Here is a 19,229-nt window from a genome sequence, read left to right as displayed (position 1 = left end):
TTAGCGAAACACAGCTATTCGCTCACAGAAAATTGCACGCAGACGACAGCGAACGCGAAAATACGATGACAGAAAGCGACAGCGAGCGCGAAACGCGCGCGCCACGCGCGCCTGTCGTCTGCTCAAGCAGCGCAGCTGCGCCGCTACGTAGAGCGTTTACGTGGCGCCTCCACGTGGTTGGAAAGTGCGTTGGCGGCGCGCGGAACCGGTGGCCGCCTGAGGGCGAACTGACAGGCACTGAAAGGAAGTAAACGAGGCGCTGGGCTGGCGGAGCAAGATGGCAGCTTCGGCTTGTCGTCAGGATGCGTAGTCCGGAGCACGTATGCACCTGATTGCGGGGGGAAGAAATGTCTGGTTTCACAGAGAATGCATTGGAACGAAAGCTGGCCGAGTTGAATAACTCGCAGCAGAGCATTCAAACCTTATCACTGTGGCTGATACATCACCGAAAGCATCACAAGACCATTGTGCACGTCTGGCTGCGGGAACTCAAAAAAGGTAGACGACTTCTTCACATCGGAGCCGATCAGATGTTTGGGGATGTGCCTGGATGTGCACCTCGCATTACCGCTTGGCAACCAATAACCAATGCACTGCGGCGTTTCGATCTTGCGCCCTTGCTTTCGGTTTGAGCTTGCCGAGCGGTTCGGGAGCTTCTGTAAGATTGATCTGTGGTAATTCAGGACGAATCTGCGAAATGTGTGGCAGTGCGCTTGTGCTTACCGGCCCCCTGCTGCGCTGTTTATGGAATGACATTTTGTTGTCTAGTTTTATAGCATAGGTGAGATAGTTCACGTATCTCCCAGTTCACCAATCGCAGGTCTTCATCGATTTGGTTGCACACTTGGGATGTTTAGGTTGGTGGAATTTCTGCGCTGATGTTGGAATCTCTGGCCTGGTGTTTCAAGTTCTTAAACAAGGTCAACCACCGCACTTAAGATCCAGTAGATCAATTAGGCTGTGAAAGCATTTAAATTGTGGCGATTTAAACTTTTCGATTTTCGGTGTTAATTTTCGGTAGCAACAGGAGGTCGCCGGTAGCTAAAGAGCACAATTTGTTGTTGCTGTGCTGTTCGGCTGGTCGATTTCAGTCTGACAGTTGTAACGCGTCTCACAAGTTGACGGTCGACATTGTTTTCAGCAGCTTAAAATTATCTGCAGCTTTTGTTAATGCAATCTGGGGTAATAAATGCGTTAAAACGTCGGGCTTGTGATTAAGATACGGCAGCATCGCCTCACGGAATATCATCTGCTTCATATCGCGTTATCGTTGCGGAGGCTGCTGTCCAGGTACCGTATTTGTGATCGGTGTAGATCACAAATACGCTACCTGCTGCCAGCAATGCGGCTTGTGTGCTAAAGTTGAGGCTGTGCTAAATTGCTAGCCTCCACTTTGGCATGGTAGCGCTCCACTCGCGCTTGCCTTTCTATTTACCTGTAGTGTATCGCAAAAACCAGTGGCGGATCCAGGGGGATGGGAAGGGGAGGAGGTGATCACCCTCTCCAAGGGCCTTCGAAACGCGCTGCCACCGTAGAGGTCAATCTAGATCCGCTTCTCCAAAATTTTGCCGGAAAAGCACTGGCGATAGTTAAAAAAACGCCTTGGCAATATTGAAGAACCTTGTAGTATTAAGACCTTGCAGTATTGCAGAATTAGGAACTTCAATGTTAGTAAGAGAAAGCAGTGCAAAATGTTACAGAGTAGTGTTCGCTAACAGTTAAAAGTGGTATTATGGTGCTAAAGTTGACGTACCAAGCCTGAAATATTGTGAAAACGACTTCAGGTTGATTGTATCGTAATTTATGGAGGGACATTTTCGCAGTAACACACAAGGTTTGAGATGGTAAGCATGGTGGTAAAGCTTTATTTAGAACTGAATAGTGTCAGAATGAAGTAGTTGGGCTAGAATTGGGGGTATTTTCTTAAGTTCCTGGAACTTTCTCCACCACATGCTTAACAGGGCTAAGACCCTCGTGTTTGGCAGACAGTGGGTCACATTCTCTTAGACTCAGGTACAAGTTTTGGGAATTCAAGGTCATTTCTTAAGTCTGCTATACTGAAGCTGCCATTGCGCTGCCACTACTGTTTGAGGGAAGTCTGGCCAGAACGGTAGTGGAGCACAAGCAGCCATCAGTAGAGTGCCGTCTGACATTTCAGGCTGTTTGCTTCCTTGGGGCTTGCGTGAGTTGGGTTGGGTGGGCCTAGGTTAGGTGAGCTTAGCCCAGGCAAAGATTTTCGATTTAGTGAATACATTGAAAATTAGTGTGTGCTTTTCTATCTGTTTATTCTGCATCAGACATTAAGCTGCATGACAGAATGTTAGCCACAGCCTGGAATGAAAGTAGTACATCATGGAGAAAAGTGTGCCAGGAGAATGGGTATTAGCAGATAGGCGCTGGGGCCACTCTGATCCTTGTATTTGCCGGGGGGGGGGGGGGAATGGCCTTTATTCAGATTTCAAGGGCAGCCATATGGGGTGTGCCTGGCTCCAAGCCAAGATCTGTTCCTGCATGCACAGATAAAAATGCACAAATACGAATTCAGAGTTACAAGTGCATTCAGGCGTATATCACGGTGCATCTCCATCACCATTATGACTCACTCCTCACTGACCACCAGAGGACGACCAAAGGCTTGAGGAGTGAAATCACCATTCTGTTATTCGTTTCCTCATTAGCACACAGCGGCACGCCGTTCTGTTCCCCATTGTTCACAATGAGGAGCAGTTATGTTCAGCTTGACTAGCATTACGATTTGAGTTGACTATTGCTGCATTGCACTTGACTATTGCCGCATTGTACAAGCTGGCAAAAAAAATACACAGAAACTGTTGACAACATTGTTATTAGTGCAGAAAAAAAAATTGTGGGAGCTAGAGAGAAAGCCACTGTGTGAGAGTCACAGTCTTATTGCAAATGAACCTTGAGTTTACATCAAGTTCTACAGATGTTGAGTAGAAGCATTCGAAACTAGTCTTGCAAATTTTACTGCTACTAAGGACTTGCATGTGAAGAGCATTTCTTAAGCACGCTCAGTGTGCAAGTCTCACTGAACTTGTTTGGTGAAGGAACCGAATTGTGTCTGCTTTTTGATGTAATTTTTTTTTTCAGCATAAGTCATATAATTATTATGCAAAAGTGAACAGTGCATTAGGGTAAAAAAAACCTGCAGCACACTACACCGGAATGTGTAAAGTTGCATGTTTAATGTAAGGTGTTGCATCTGTGGATTAGCTACACTGCTCAGATTATTCATATTGCAGTGTACTTTTTCTAATAAGTGTGTAATTTCATATTTCGTTTACAGGTATATTATTTAAAGTATGGCGTGAAAAGGGTTTAGGTGGTGACGCTGCGCTTGGAAAAGTGTCTGCATTTCACATGGTGCCCAGTTTGGAATGCGTTGTCTGTGTTATGCCTTTTTACTGAGGTCACCACAGGGAAGATGCTTTCAGGGAATGTTTTATCCCATAGTAATGGGAGGTAGCACACATGTGGATGCTTTCTACCTCCAATGAGTGGCGAGTGTCATCATGTAAATTCCTTTTGCAGTGTGATCTATACACAACCAGAGTATCAGGAATGCATTGCTCTGAAATGCAGAGTCAGGACGAAATTTTTGATTTTGTTCTCTCAACAAGTAGCACTTAGTCACGGAGCCAGAACAAGACAGGAGGGGAAATGAGGCTTCCTAGCGAGTCACAAGCACTCGCCATAAGTCAAGTTAGCGGCATCTGCCGTGGGTGAAGAAACTGCGTGGCCACCTCGATCGGCATTTCACTACGTAGCTACAGAATGAATTGCAGCCGCTATCATTTCGTCCATCTGGTGCCGCTACCCTCTCCTTCACTGTCACAGCTACGAAGCTTTGCAGTCCGCCTTGGTTTTCACTGTGACATTATCTGGTTGCTCGCCCGCACTCGCTACTATGGGCCGTTTCCCCTCTATGTATTCTTGCTCCATGCACTTAGCTGACTCGTTAAAGTGTAATGCTAATTAATTTGTAGGCCCCGTCTTTTGTTCATACTCGTGGCCTTTCTCTCCTGTAAAAAATGTTTGCAGTTATGTCACTATTGGCTGTGCTAATAATGAGGCATATGTAATACGTGCTTTTCGACTAGATAGGTTTTATTGGTTTCTTTCATGACTGCGAAGACCTAAATGGATAGGGTTTTTTACACCTACAGTTTGTACACAAAATATAGCCTTTTGTATCTGTTTGGCCGCTGGGACCTAACAATAGCTTCATCAAGATGCAGGGTGTTGTTGACTGGTTGAGTAAGCTTGGCCTTGCCTGATTCGAAGTATACATGGCAGCTGTGGCAGCACTCACTCGTACAAACATCTGATATAATGGTGTGACAAGCACTACCACATGCTCTAGTGAGTGGCGCACTGGCCTCTTTCCCGGCAGAAGGAGAAGTAGAGCTGTAAAGTAGCATTTAACTTGCTTTCCCATCATAATACAGTTCACGATTCTGTTCATGCTACTGTTCTCGAGTCTAGTGTAATGACAACCCAACTAACAGTGTTGATGGCCAGCTAGGCTGCGCTTACACGTCTTTTACTGAAGCAAATTGTTAAAGGAGTACTGGCACGAAATTTCAAAGCTCAGATAACTATGTAAAATGCTTCCTTTGTATGGGGAGACCTCTATGAAGTTTCAGCCATAACTTTTCAGTATAACATATTGTTGCGTGGCTGTAGAATAGACGACGCGAACCATTGTTGATGATGAAGCGGTTTATGTACCGGATGAGATGACGTATTTACATTTTAAGGCAGCCATTACAGAGCGTCCTAGCAGGCTGAATGGACACACACAGCTTCTTCGCCGTTGACCGTCGGGCCCACAGCGGTATGCCCTACTGCACCCTTTGTCAATTTTAATTTTTGAACACACGAGAAAACTCAGAACGGATACCCTTTCGACATCGGCATCAGCATGATGCATTGAACGCTTCACCCCAAACTGTCGACATCAGGACTCCCGTGAAGTAGCCAAGGTGCTGGCTGCTGTTGGCGCGCACTGCTTTGCCTTGTGCATCACCTCACAGGTTTGGGATTGACGTCGGGCTACCTAGGCGTGTGCAACCACTGCTGGTCTAGATGCGTGCGCTCACTCTTTCCTGTGCGCGTGTCCAGACCGGCCATGGTGCGGCGAAAACAGTGATGTCATGAGCACTCTCCTGTCATGGTGGACACCTCAGTGTTCGTTACGTTGAAACCGAAGCCTACACGAACAAACAAAGCTGTAAATAATTATTTACTCTGCTATCAACTATTCAATGTGCTATTCTATAACTACTTGCCTAGCAGGCACCCATAGCAGCAAAAAAAACGTAACGCAAAAATTTTGTGTCGGTACTTCGTTAACATGGGTAATAATTTTTTCAGATTAAATTCTAGAATGTCTAGACTGTGATCTGTATTTTGTCTAGCAAATGTCTTTCATGAGAAGTCTGTTCAAAATTGTCGTCACCACTGTGATCAGAGTACCCTGTGATGGTCATTGTAGCCTTGGCCCCACACTTGTTGCCACAGCAATGTTCAGTGGGCCAAAGAGTCAAAATGCTCCTGTCACTTAATTTCCAGAGAAAGAAACTGTTAATCCTAATCAAGTGTAATCATACTGAACCCATAGCAGAGCAGCCATGTTTACTTTAACCACAGGGCATAGGAAGTGACGTGGGCTAGTTAGTATACAGCGCATCGGCAGTCGTCTTATTTGAGTGAACCCTGTATGTCATTCTACTTAGTCAGTGCAAGAACAGAGTAACACCTTGGATAGCATTGTTTTGATTATTACTCACAGCATTGTTCCATATGTGGCTACAGGAATTGGTACTCTCATGCAGCTGAGCACCATCCTGGGGCAGCCAGCCATTTTCTGGCAGTGCACATGTAGAGTACAATGTCAGTGTGTGCTTGTCTTAATATTTACTAAACACCACACATTCGACTGACATTTGCCCCAGCACTGTTGTTAGTTTTTGTTTTAATCTACTGCTTTAAAAAGAACTGGTAACCTGTCAGTCCTTGAAATCAGCGCCTAAAGAAACACCCGGGACTATTACTGTGCTTTCTGTCATGCTGCTCTAAGTTCACGCCAGAGGCATGCCTGCAAACACAAACACACGCATGTAAATGCACACACACACATATATGTGCAGAGAGAGAGACAGACAGACAGACAGAAAAATTTATTTAACAAAAATGGCAATGTACATAGATTATTCCCCTCCTTCAATGACTGCAGCTTTGTGCATGTAAATAATCTTTCCTAATTTTTGTGCCAAAAAGTGTTTTGTTGAAGCGGGAAAATATGGTGTTTTTCATTGTGAATCGAATAGTTTAGAACATATTTCCATAATGTGTATGGAATTTGTAAACATAGCCATGGAAAAAAGGGTTGTTTGGGGCTTGAAGACAGCTGGTTAATCGGGACTTCACTCACTCGTGTGTTAATGTGCTAGTGCTAGACAAGAAAAATGGTACAAGGAAGTGCAAGTAATACGATTAAGAGGTATGGCAGTTGACAGAAAACTTTGCAGACATTGTCTCGGAGAAGTGAGTTTCCTGTCACGCTTTCAATGAAGGGAGTATCACGGTACAGTTGCATACCCTTGAGTCACTGAAAAGAGGCACTGGTACAGCCAGGTGTACCGCATTGCAAGGATAGTTAGCATGCGCTTACTCGGTCAGCTAAAGAATGCCCACGCACTCCTCCATTCCTCCAGTTCGGCTGTGGTTATTTAAAGTATTTCTGCGCAGCCATTATTGAAAGGCACAGCTTGCTTTGTTTCCACTTTCAAGTTTGCGATATGGCTACACAAGGTCCCAGAGACATGGAAGCCAGCAGCCATAACTCTATGACCAGTGACTTTTGGTGACTAATGGCACCAAAGTTGTTTAGCATTCTGCAAAGTATTTTTGCAGCTTTTGTATTCAAGGGGCATCTTTGATATATGCAAAATACACCTTTCTAAAGGTTTTTGCTAGTTTCCCAAATGGTCTGCATTTTAAATGAAACTGCTTGTGGTGGAAGGTTGAAAAATGTGGGGTTTTAACAGCGGAGCTGTTTAAGCTTCAGTTCCACCCGTGCTTGGCGTCGCTCACAACTCAGCGCAGAAAAGTAGAGAGGAGGGAAATGCTAGCCCAAGGAGTTTGAGGGAAAGGGGTGAGGAAGCAAGAAGCCCACAAGCTGGTGTGGGGAGTACGTGGCTCAAGAAAAAAATGCTTCCCATGGTCAGAATCGAACGTGGGTCCCTCATGTTATGAAACCCGCGTCTATCCAGTTTCACTATCATCGCATTCGGGGCGCTCAGAATTTCCTTTGGGTTCATAGCGCGGGCGTTGGCTTTGGACTTTGGCATAGGTGAAAGAGACTTTGGTTTTGGACTTTGGCAGTATTAGGCTAGTGAAGACCAGCAGCTCCACTATTTCCTCAGTCTTCGCATCTCAATTGCAAAGGTGGCTGAATTTTTTTTGTGTGTCAGTATTATCAGTAATTTTCAAATGTTGCAAAAAATTTGACACTTCAAACAGTAAAAGTGCACCGTGAATCAAATTCAATAGCAAACACTATTTGCAAAGTATTTACTAAGCCTTAAAATATTTGCATACTTCTAATATTATGTTTTGCCCATGTTGCAGCCATTCTAAAACACAGGACCTTTAACTTTAAATTGAAGCCTTTATGTCTCTGCCCCGAAATGTCTTCCCTTGTTTGGTGGGATACTGTTTGGAAGGGGCTTATGACATGCACCATTTGATTAGAATGCAAAAGTTGACCATGATTTATTCCTGGGGCTCTCAGCCATGAATATGTTGAGGTTTGGCAGAGTAGTGTGGACCACACAGCACGGGGAAACGGAGGCGGGACCGTGTCCTATTTTTACAGCACTTGACTTTTGCCCTTATAATTTCTCGTAAGCTACTGTTACACAAGTTATATGGACGTATTATGCACGTTTGGCTTTTTTGCACAGCATCAGTGTTGTGTAAAAAGAAGCTGACCTAAGACAACGCACCACTTGGAAAGTAGCGCCGTGGATACGCTGCATTTTTAGCGATTTTAATGCACATGCATCGCAGAAAACCAAGGTTTCTTGCGATGCATGTGCGGCCAACCTATGTTTCACAAGTTCGACGAACTGCTTTGCACACTGGCACGAAACCCACTTGTGCTAACATTTTTCTTTTGTAAGTCAAGAAATTTTAGAGTTAGGATTTTATATTTGCAAGAGTTTTGCGCTGATAGTATATGTACAAAATGTATATCTTAAATTTTTTTGTTTTTTTTATGAGCAACACTGACATTCTCACCTATTTTTTTGTGTTTGTCGCAAAACCGTTTTTTTTTCTTTTTCTTTAAAAAAAATCCAGTTTAAAACAATTACCACTGCATAGTAAATTTACTCTTCTACAATCTGATACCATACACTTAAATGTTGCATGTTTTTTGCGACTGGGAAAAAATTGTTTGCAACCGGGAAAAAAATCAGTGCTTTCCCTTTGGGCAGAAAAGTGTTAAACTTAAGAGTGTAGAACCAGAATGAGGACTTTCGTTTAGGGCTTGAAGACAGCTTCCCAAGTGCACTCTTAAGGACACTAGAAGCCAACTAAGATATGTGTCCTTCCTAGTGCTGGTGTTCAGGGTTTTGCTGGCATTGAAGTTCAGTTTAGAGTGGTCACATTGCCAGCTTTTTTATGTGCTTACTTTACTCTGACCATGTGCGCAAATTGGCGTGCAGAAGAAAGCTGGCAGTGTGCTGTTCAAAAGTGTTGAAACTTGGGCTGGTTGGTCTGCAAAGGTAGAAATGAAAACAGCGCTTCAGACAGGACAGAAGAAGAATGAGACAAACACTTGCGCTGCTGTTCGAAATAAGGACACAATGAGGGTGTGGTCACTACCAGGCGGTCTGCTTTGGTCCTTGTACAGCTGTTTTGGGGGCCAAGGCTAGCACATGGAAGGCTGCATTGCCAGTACCCACAGATGTATACGTGAGACCATGCATCGTCAATTTCTGCCGTGAGTGTGGTTAGGCCTTGATGATGTGGCTTCCAGTCAAGCACAGTTTCGCGCTCCTGGCTGATGGTGCAGTCATTAAAGCGGGCCTTTCTTTTTGTTTGCAGCCAAGCCAGCACGGAAGCTGACATTTATGTACCTTGCAAATGACGTCATCCAGAACAGCAAAAAAAAGGGGCCTGAATTCACCAGGGAGTTTGGCACTGTACTGGCCAAAGCCTTTGCCCACATATCAGTGTACGCTTCTTGTTCTGTACTTTTGATCGTATCTGCGTGTTGTGGAATAGTTTGTTTCGCGGCACTAGTGTAGTCGGGCTAGGAGCCAAAATAATTCGAAGAATCAAATATTTCCCGTAATAATGTGCATAGGTAGAGCTGAGCTTACCTTTTTTTTCCTGAAAAGCAATGGGGTTTGTGTTCACAAAGCTCAGAATTGAGGTTTTTGGACAAAGAACAAGGTGGTTGTGTCATTGGTTCAGGGAAAAAAAAGGCAGTTGTAGCAGGTGGTGTCACAAGTTTTCTGTGCTCTATAAAGCTGGTGTTTGTTGGATCCCCAACTGCCGTGGCTTATCATGTGTGGGGAGAAAAGGTGACACGTGTGCAATGAATTGGGCTGGGTATATTGCAGAAGAAAACAAAACCACTGTGATGTGGCCTACTGGTTGTTGGCTACTTGGGGCCTTTTTTAGTTTTCATCTCGTTTGGAAGTGGGATTTCTGCGCTGTGAGAATTCTGTGCTCTCAGAGCTCTGGCGGTTCTCTCTGAGAATTCTGGTGGTGGGGGGGAGGAACCTTTTTAGATGGTGTTATAGGTGGTCTGCTGTTTCAGCAGAAACTATTTCAGGAACCGTTTAATTCTGTGATGCACTTTGTTTCCCGACGGAAGTTAGGAACGTGAAATTGTGTATTCATTCAGAATGCTTGAATATCCTTACTGTGCTCAGTTGCATGAAGTAAAATTAGCAGCTCTCACTCTGTGGTGGTGTTCTTATTCTTTGTATTAAGATATCCAGTTACCCAAGTTGGCGTAAGCAAAGCATTAAAGAATTTCTGGCAAATACTGCATTGAATGCAGTCTTGATGAAATTCGTTTGATGCCATGACCTAAGAGTAAACATTTTGTAAATGCATGTGAACCTCGTACCGCATTTCCCAGAACAGTGGGCTGATATCGTGGGCTGGCTACGGGGAAGCATGGCGCCAGTACTAGCATGGGGCCAGAAGAGGCTCTTCTTCGAGTGCCCTTTCTTGTTGCTAGCACATAGAGACTAGTCTACTCTTGCTTGGCTCTTTAGCACATAGAGACTAGTCTACTCTTGCTTGGCTCTTTAAAGCACAGGCGTAGTCGACAGAGCTAGATGTTGCACTGTCGGAGGCACTGTCCAGGTTTGAAGGTGAACATTTTGACAGACTTCTGTCTGGTTGGGAAGTTACTGAACTGAGATTTAATTATGCTTCAACCAATACATAGACAAAACCCGACGTTTCGAAGACGGCTCGGCTTCTTCTTCAGGGGTGACTGGGGCCACGTTGCAGCTGCGTCTTATAGTCTTTCACTTTTGCTGGCCTCGCAGAAAGCCCCTCGCTGTGGCACGTAATCCGTGTGTGTACACTGAAGGGAGAGTGCCAAGCGAGCGATTAAGGTTCCCAGGGGTTCGCTAGTGAACCCCTGCATCCGCTGTGTTCGCCAGCGGATGCATCCCAGCGGTGCATCCCAGGGATTCGCCAGTGAACCCCTGGGAGCCTTAATCGCTCGCTTGGCACTCTCCCTTCGGTGTACACACACGGATTACGTGCCGCAGCGAGGGGCTTTGTGCGAGGCCAGCAAAAGTGAAAGACAATAAGACACAGCTGCAGCGTGGCCCCATTCACCCCTGAAGAAGAACTGGCTTCAAAACGTCGGGTTTTGTCTATGTATTGGTTGGAGCATAATTAAATCTCAGTTCACTGTCCAGATTTGCATGTAGTTGTCTAGGGGGCCTTGGAATGTTGTCACACAGTCGAGTGTGGACCAATTCTACACATGCTAGCTCTCAGATTGGGCAAGATTGCAGACACTGGAATTTTGCTTGACATTAGTCGTCTCGTTTTAACAGGAGAGATACAGACCAGAAGACGCATGCAGGCTTGCGGAGGATCCTCAGTGTCTGGAAAGAACGCTCTGTCTTTGACGCCCATCAGATATCGGACTTTGGCCAATACCTGTCTGACAAAGTGACCGATGCCGAGCCTGCAAAAGACGCTGGCCAGGACCAAGGTGGGCCCCTTTTGTGCCTGGGCTGTTCTTATTGTTTTGCTCTGTTTTTTTTTTTTTTTGTTCTTTCTTCTTTTGTTCTTTTTCGTTCTTTCATGCGTGTGGCAGTACGTTATTGCATGCACTGTCATTGATTAAGAACTCGTGATCTCTCACTTATGCCACCATATTGACAGGAAACTTCTTTGCGGTTTATAAATTTTTCACTGGTGGCCTTCCACTTACTGTGCACTTGTTTCCAGCAAGGCTAGAACATGTTTGGCTTTTTTGCACTGCTTTGGCGTTGTGCAAAAAGCCATCTCACAGGGGCGTGCCTTGCGATGGAGCTCTAAAGTTGGCACGTCATGCGGCAGAGCCAACTTTTATCGTGCTACTATTGGTAAATTTAGACCGAACGCTAAAACTGCACTGTGAATTGAATAGCAGGCACTATTCCTGTAGTATTCGGAGTTTCGAATATTTACACACTTCTGCTTTATTCGTATTGGTGATTTCAGGGAATTTTTTTTCTATATAGTAGTCACTCTATAGTGCTTGGAAATGTATTCGCCTGTATTCTGGCATGTTTTTTTGCATTTTGGACGTTTATTTGCGAGATGGTTTTGTAAACATTGTGATATGTAGGGATTATGTGGTTTTCTTTTACTAGGGAAGCACTTTGGCTTAGTGCAAAACCATTAGATAATGCTTGGCTGGGCCAGCCAAGGAAGTTAATAATTTGGTCTTAAGTGTACTATGGGCAGCTTCTTATTCCAAATTACAAATTTCGGAACTAAATTCTACAAGATGGACGAAAAAGGAAACTAGGAAGGCCCAAAAATGCCCAAAAATGTCGGTTTTTATCAGAGTCTTCAAGTGGCACTTTTGTATAACCTGAGGTGTTCCACTGGCTATCGACATTCCTGAATGTGCTGAGGAAACAGGAAATGTATAACTAGTGTGAAAGCAAATTGCCAAGTTAGTACGGGCGTGAACGGACATGGTGCTTTAAGATTGTAAAAACCCAAGACGTATAGCTGCTGTGTTGGTGTAGTGGTGCCTTAATTCTGAATAGTGTTATCATTTCTCTGGAACTGCATGTAAAAAATTCTGTTGTTTGCAGCATTACGTGGTTTGGCAATTTATGCTGGTGAGGTGCAGGCATATCAAAGCTATTGACTACCTATGAAGGGACAGAAGTGCCCTATCTTTTGTTTCGAACTAATGATGGTGTGCCAAAATTGTTTGTAAGATATTTTTTTTTCAACGTTAAGGCGATGAGCAAAAATGAGGTCTTTGCAAAAGTTAAGCCAGTTGCAATATTTTCAGTGTCAGTCTAACAATATGTTTTTGGAAAGTTCACTATTTTCTTGGTAATAACATAGATCCTTTGGTGGAGCTACTACAACCTCTGCTTGCATCCAACATTACTATTAAAGAAATGCACCTTCGTTGTAATAAAGGTGTTGGGGTAAATAATGTGCTCATTGCTGAGGCATGCAAGGGAATCTCAGACACTGTTCCACTCTAGTGATGTAATAAGACAGCTTGATGAATGCACTGTCTGTTTAACTGAAGAGAAGCAAGAATCTGGAGGTATGACCAGGTAGTTATTGTTATTGAATGTTTGTACTATGTAATTATGGTACTACTATCTTAATCTTTGTACTATCTTAATCATGGCCAGCTAGAACAAGCTTACCACATCTGCTACTGTTGCAGCAGCCTTGGTGCAGAACTGGTTCGCATTGTGAGTGCTGCGAGCCTTCGTAGCCATTGTTTACATCTTCAGAGAACTCTATCATCTGCTGCTGCTTGCAGTGAAGTGTTGGAAATGAAACCTGCAGAACGACGTTGCTGAATTTTAAGTTCTGCATAGTAAACAAGCAGGGGGCCATTATTCACTGCACGGGTCAGCATTCCTTGTGGCCAGGTGTAATAAGCCTAAGCCATGAGAACGCTTTACCGACCGGGCCAATGCTGCATCTTACAGGGGGTGGGCTGGTTTCAACTTGAGTAGGGAACATTAAGCTAGAAATGCCATTAAAAGTTGCAGCTAAACCATCGCACTGAAGTATTGAACTCAAGGTTTCCTGTGCAGTTGAGATATGGAGGGGAAAAAAATGCCAAACAAAAGGACCTCAGTGGAAGGCCATTTAGGAGAGTGGAAACTTGGGTTTGTTGTTTCTCATTCATGATGCTAAGCTGCACAGTAAAAACAGGATAACAAACAGGAGTAGACAAGGACAGTGCTTGACCGTGTCATTCAAGTTTATTGTCTTGTTTTAGATGCACTATTCAACATCATGGAAGTGTCATTTCCCCTTTTAAAAGAACACTACAGTGTAAGAACAAAATTGGTCTGTATTGGTAGGTTACAGTGCTGAGCATACAAATATGCGATTATCGGCAGTAAGCTTAATTGACCCTCAAGATGGCATGTTGCTGAATTAGTTAATGTGTAGATTAGTGTGTAGGTTTGTAGTTAGGTTCATAGTGTGTAGGTTCATTGTAACTGCCTATTCCCCGTACTTCCCTTTTTCCTGTTATTCTTGCTGTTAACTTAAGAATCTAGCAGCCCATTAATACGGAGTATGCCACTTTCATCCAAAATCTCAAAAAAGATATTCAAATTTCCGGCTCGACAGGTGGGCTTATGTAGCGCAGCCTTGGTATCAAGCATGTAACAGGCATGTGACTATGCCGAACCTGCAATAACCATCACAACCGCCACCGGCGCCACGACTTGGCAGCTTGCGAATGTCAGCACGGCTTGAGTTACACTTGTACATTTATAATTGTTTATGACTTATGAAAATGAACGTGCAAAGAAAGATTTTACGTGTTCTTTGAGAGCTTGTGTGCGCACTTCTTGTTCCGTTGTTCCTCACGTGACTCTTGGCAGATCCGCTCAGTCGCCGTTTACGTCATCTCTGCTGGGCAACTGATAGCTTCATTTTTTGATGATTAACAAGATTATTTTAAAGGTACTGCCCCAGAGACTGGTATATTCGTTTTCTGGGGACACCAATCTATCTATTTAGACCAACTTCGGTTCTGACTTCAGTGTCCCTTTAATCCATAGCCCACCACTGCAGTGTGCCTCATACATAGCACAAATGTAGGTACAGCACATAAAACCCCAACTTTAATTTTCATACTCATCATGCATGCCGGCAGAGTATGGGGATTTTTTTCAGCACATGCTTGTCTATGCGACTCTTTTGAGCTGGGGTGATAAAGTTACATTGCTGCATCACTACCTCTGTCAGAGTATGTGACACTTTTACGTCACGAAAAATGTGCAAGGAAACAGAAACAGAAAAGAGAGATACCGATGTCGTAATTTATATCTTAATGCATAAGCTTGGATAATGCACCTTGGTGGAAAAAGTGCTCAAAAAATAAAGATGACAAAAGAGGCAGACAACTTGGCACTGCTTTTTTGTTTCTGTTTGAGCACTTTTCCCACCAATATGAATGTATACCAACTAGCTCAACTTTCCATTCTGCTTGAGTACATTGGATCACGCAGTTCATACCGCGAGTACGCACCCTCACAGCGGATGCAATGCACATGCAAATTGGTTCTATGCTGGAATGAACAGGCTGCTCTGCTAGATGCAGATAGCACATGCTTTTATGTGTCCACTAAGTATGATTAAGACAGTACATGCCATGCACTTTAGTGTGAAGTGTATTCATAGAGAGGGCCGCATGACATTTATACAACTGTGCCCTTAGTGCCAAACTTGTGCAGGTTTGTGCCTCGTACATCACTAGATATGTTTCACGTTTGGCCCTGTGTGACCTAGTCTTAATGTCTCTTTTTGGCTCCCAGCATTCAAGAGCCGCAAAGGACAACACAATGCTCCGATCTCACGGGAAGGAACACCTTTATGGAACGAACCCGAGCCTGTGGCAAAGCGAAAGAAGCCTTTGGACAATGCTGAGGAAACTTCAGAAAAGGCGGATACCACCAAGGATGCAGAGAAACCTGGGGAACCACCTGATGTACGTAGTAAGCAAAATCTAGAAAATGTGTTGCTCTTTCTCAAGCAATTTGTTCTACTGTAACAATGTTATTACTAAACTCATGGCACTTTAGAATTGGAACCGAGTGTTCAGCTATTAGAATTTTGCATGTGTATACCAAAGAAGTTGTATAGCCAGGAAGTTCTGAAAGAGTAGCATTCTGGAAATCATCAGGTTCTCATTCACGGTATTGCTGAACTGGGGAACAAAAATGGCTACATTGTTGACCTTGTGCATGTTAGAAAATGAGGTGATTGTGTTGCATATGTGAAACATTAGCCACGATACTATCTTTTGCTTTTGGTTTTACATTTGCTTGGCTTTAGGGCTTAGCATTCTCTCCTTCCTTGCAAGCAATTTGGTATTATTTTATTAATGCCAAATTGATTACTGGCATTTGGATTGGATTGGTTGGGCCAGTCTGATCCAATCCTTCCTTCCCACTCGGCTTTTCTTTCCCCACCCTCCCCCCACTTGCTTTCCTGCACTGACTGCGCTTCAGCATGACCACTGGTCAATGCTAGGGGCAGAGTTGCCACCCTTCACAGGCTGGCGAGGACTGACGAACCACAAATTGCTTCACGGATAGCCTGAGAACGTTTCACAGTAAAAATGCTCATAGCCGGTTAGTGTTCACTTCTGGAGTTGATGTACAGTAGAATCTCGATAAACGGAAATCGCTTAAACGGAATTGCCGCTTAAACGGAACAGTAGCCAGTAAGTTGGTTGGTTTTGTATTCAGATATATAACATAAAAAAACTCTCGGTAATCGGAACTAAAGTTTCCACGTCACCGTTTAAACGGAACCAGAAATGGAACTTCTTGTGAAACCATTTGGCATGAGAATCAGCTTTTTACGGTTCCGACTGTTTCGTGATTGTTTTTTTTTCCTCCCTCCTCGTAAGCCTCGTCTCGTTAGTGGTCAGCCGTGTTTGCGCAATGAATGCAACATCGCAGTTCTTGTTCCAGTCGTACGGTCTCGATTTAAGACGCCGAGATTACGGGGCTCTGCTCCTATTGCCTCGTTCGTGCCATCGTGGTGCTATTCGCGCTTCATTACCGCGTTGCCGTCTTCTACATTCGGTGGCTCGTAAGCACTCGCGAAGTTGAGGCCTCTAGCCTCTGTGAAGATGCCGTTGCAAGGACTCAAACAAACATATTTGATGCATTTGATCCTCAGGGACTCATTGTTGCCAAATTAACTTTGTGAGTGCTGTGCCTAAACCTTTTTTAGTTTTCATGCTTTCTGAAAAACTATCAGCTGCATTCACCTTCTGATGCTTCGAGTTCCATGAAATGGTATTGATAGTGTGTACGCACATAAATTTGCGCTTTCATACATCGATCTCGGTAAATGAAACTCCTGCTAAACGGAACTAATTTTTTCGGTCCCTTGAAGTTCCATTTATCGAGAGTCTACTGTATTTGCGAGTTATGGCTCAAGCACGTCGAGGCCGCGAAGGCTAGCATTTTATATGGACGTGTCGCACTGTATGAGGAGTGTTCAAGATTTTAGTGTGTGTCAGCTGTTGATTTGGTGAAAGGGATTGGAGCAGTGATTCCTTTGACCCTGAGTACGTGCCAAGCGTGAATTCAGAATCGGAAGATCGCATACAGCACAGCATTTGTTCAAGAGTGATGGCAACCTATTCGGACTTCAAGCCTGAGCAGGTTATTACAGGTTGCAAGCAAGCAAACAAGCATGGCACAGTAAAAGCATGTTGGATATGTGTCATACTATTATTGGAATTTTTATTATTTTATTGCAATAAGTCATTCTGCTCTTTCAGGGATGTGACGGACAAATAACAGACAAATAAATCGCAAAAAAATTAAATTACACACCATATCTTACTGGCTGATGTTTTTATTTAAACTTTCTAATTGGATTTCTATGTAACTAGGACTGTTGCTGTCTAGTATAACATATAAAGAAAAGGAATACTAGGGAAACAAAAAACAATAGCGGAGTTTCACACAGCTTTTTTCTGAGATATTTTTTGTTATACAGGAAGATGGAACTTCTGTGAAAGCTTGGTGGATTGATAGTTTAGAGTTTTCCTAGTACAATGAACACTCGTTATAGCGAAATCGCTTTGTGCAGATTATCGCTTTATTCAAATTTTTTTCCCAGCCCGAACTGCAGTACAGGAGGTGCAGATCCTTGCCACTTTTAAGGATGTACCGATTCTGATGAAATTAGTTTCCTGTCCCGAGGGCTTCACTGTAACAAGGGTTTGCTGTATTATTCCTTTTGCCTACATGCCACTAATTGGCTGCTGGGTGCTTTATCTGTGACAATTTTTTTATGTCACCATATAGACAATGTTAAGCTAAATTCACTATTCCTCACCTAATATTTGTTATACCTTGAAATTATGCAGTGCGAGTTCAATTTTTTATTTTTGTCTTGGTGGTGAGCTTCAGCTTTTAGTGCGCTATCGGTTGCATGCTTGCTGGGCCTATGTGTGAGAGTTCTTGGTCCAATTTGTTGTCTGCACCTGTTCCCCCAGCCGGCAGTCCTGATCAAGGCACTGACGGAATTGGAGAATACGGCCTCCTCTGATGCAGTTGTTCGAGAGCGCATAGCCAGCCTCCCGCCAGAGGTTTCGGACCCTACTTTGCTGGAGAAAATTCTGGGTGAGTCGGTGCAGAGTTCTCGGAAAGCATTGCCGACCCTTGAGTGGTTGTCCAAAAATGAGATCGAGTGCTGAATACAAGGGAATTGCATTGCTTGAACTGCTACAGTCGAACCCCGCTACAACGAACTCCGCTTCAACGAAATATTTCCAATTCCCCATCAGCCAGCCTAGAAGTCGATGCAGCAAAGTCCTCACCACAACGAACCATCTGTCTAGCTTGCTTTCGCTTCAACGAAATTTTCGCTCATTGGGGCTGGGTTTGAACATTTGGTTTACAATAAAATTTGCATAACACCAGCTATCTGTAACTTTCTATACATTCAGGATGCTTAGTTTCACCAAAAACATGCGCCACACGCCCCCACCAACACCCATAAATAAAAACAAACTCATAGGTGGACACCATTGTTTGCTGGTGATAACGATGTGGCTGGCTGTCTTTACATGAGGCGCAGGCCCGATTTGCCAAGCCGGAGCTACAGTTAATCCGTATCCAGATGAAATCGCGTGAATATGGTCTACTAGAGTAGGGGAAGTGGGTTCAGTGGCCGGTGCACTCTATGCACAGGCGTGAAGCAGCGAGTGTAGACCAGTTTTGGATGTATGGGGCGGCGCTGCGGTAGTGTGGGCTGTACAGTCAACCTTCTCGATTGCGTGCTGTGCGTCGGCTCGAAATCGCGGTTTGGAGCTGAAAAGTGTCTCCTTTAAGAGAAATGCGATGCCGGGTCGTCGATGTCAGAGTCATTGTTTTGCTTCCGGGTGCAAGGCGGGATATCAGTGGACGAAAGACGGGCAGCTGTCGTTTGCGGTGCTAAAAAGTGCTGTAGCAGTGGGGAAAGAATTTGCACAAACAGGTGTTAGACGAAACCCGTTCAGTATGAGAGTTAAATTTTCACCCTTTGTTGCCCGATGCGGTACCAACTTTGCTTCCAATTTTTTCAGCAGACAAAAGCTGTGCAGTAAGACCATAGTTAACGTTATGCTGCTGGCTAAATTGCAGCTTTCCTGTGGTATTGGGTGCAGCCAACACTCTGATGAGCTAACAGCGGGACATTCTAAAGTTTTGTGTTTTAATTAGGCTGCATTTTTACGTCATGAAAGGGCATCAATGAGTCGCAAGAAAAAGCAGGAAAAAAAAGGTCCTCATGCCAAAATAAGCCAGCGCTCCCAGTCGCTCCTACATTGGGTACAGCCACTGTGTGGAAAATGTAATGTTGAAATTGTAGATTGTACTTGTAAATGGGAATGTTGTATTGTATTTCAGCCTTAAGAGTGAGCTGAGACAAGC

General features: G+C 44.1%; 1 protein-coding gene across 2 annotated transcripts in view; it reads left to right on the top strand.

The window, feature by feature from the left end:
* Positions 1 to 251: 251 nt before the first annotated feature.
* Positions 252 to 19,229, top strand: part of LOC144155145 (regulation of nuclear pre-mRNA domain-containing protein 1B) — a 35,676-nt gene continuing 16,698 nt past the window's right edge. For both annotated transcript variants that reach the window (XR_013319516.1, XM_077686413.1), the window contains exons 1-5: positions 252 to 498; positions 9,139 to 9,268; positions 11,127 to 11,287; positions 15,105 to 15,277; positions 17,813 to 17,939. Coding sequence is in view for 1 of the 2 variants with exons in the window: in XM_077686413.1 (XP_077542539.1) it covers positions 348 to 498; positions 9,139 to 9,268; positions 11,127 to 11,287; positions 15,105 to 15,277; positions 17,813 to 17,939 (742 nt within the window). In the remaining variant the exon portion in view is untranslated. The remainder of the gene's footprint in view (positions 499 to 9,138; positions 9,269 to 11,126; positions 11,288 to 15,104; positions 15,278 to 17,812; positions 17,940 to 19,229) is intronic.

The sequence above is a fragment of the Haemaphysalis longicornis genome, unplaced genomic scaffold (assembly GCF_048455015.1).
Source record: "Haemaphysalis longicornis isolate Haplotype H1 unplaced genomic scaffold, Haemaphysalis longicornis Haplotype H1 scaffold_1, whole genome shotgun sequence".
Classification (NCBI taxonomy): Eukaryota; Metazoa; Arthropoda; class Arachnida; order Ixodida; family Ixodidae; genus Haemaphysalis; species Haemaphysalis longicornis.
This window is presented reverse-complemented; position numbering and strand designations above follow the sequence as displayed.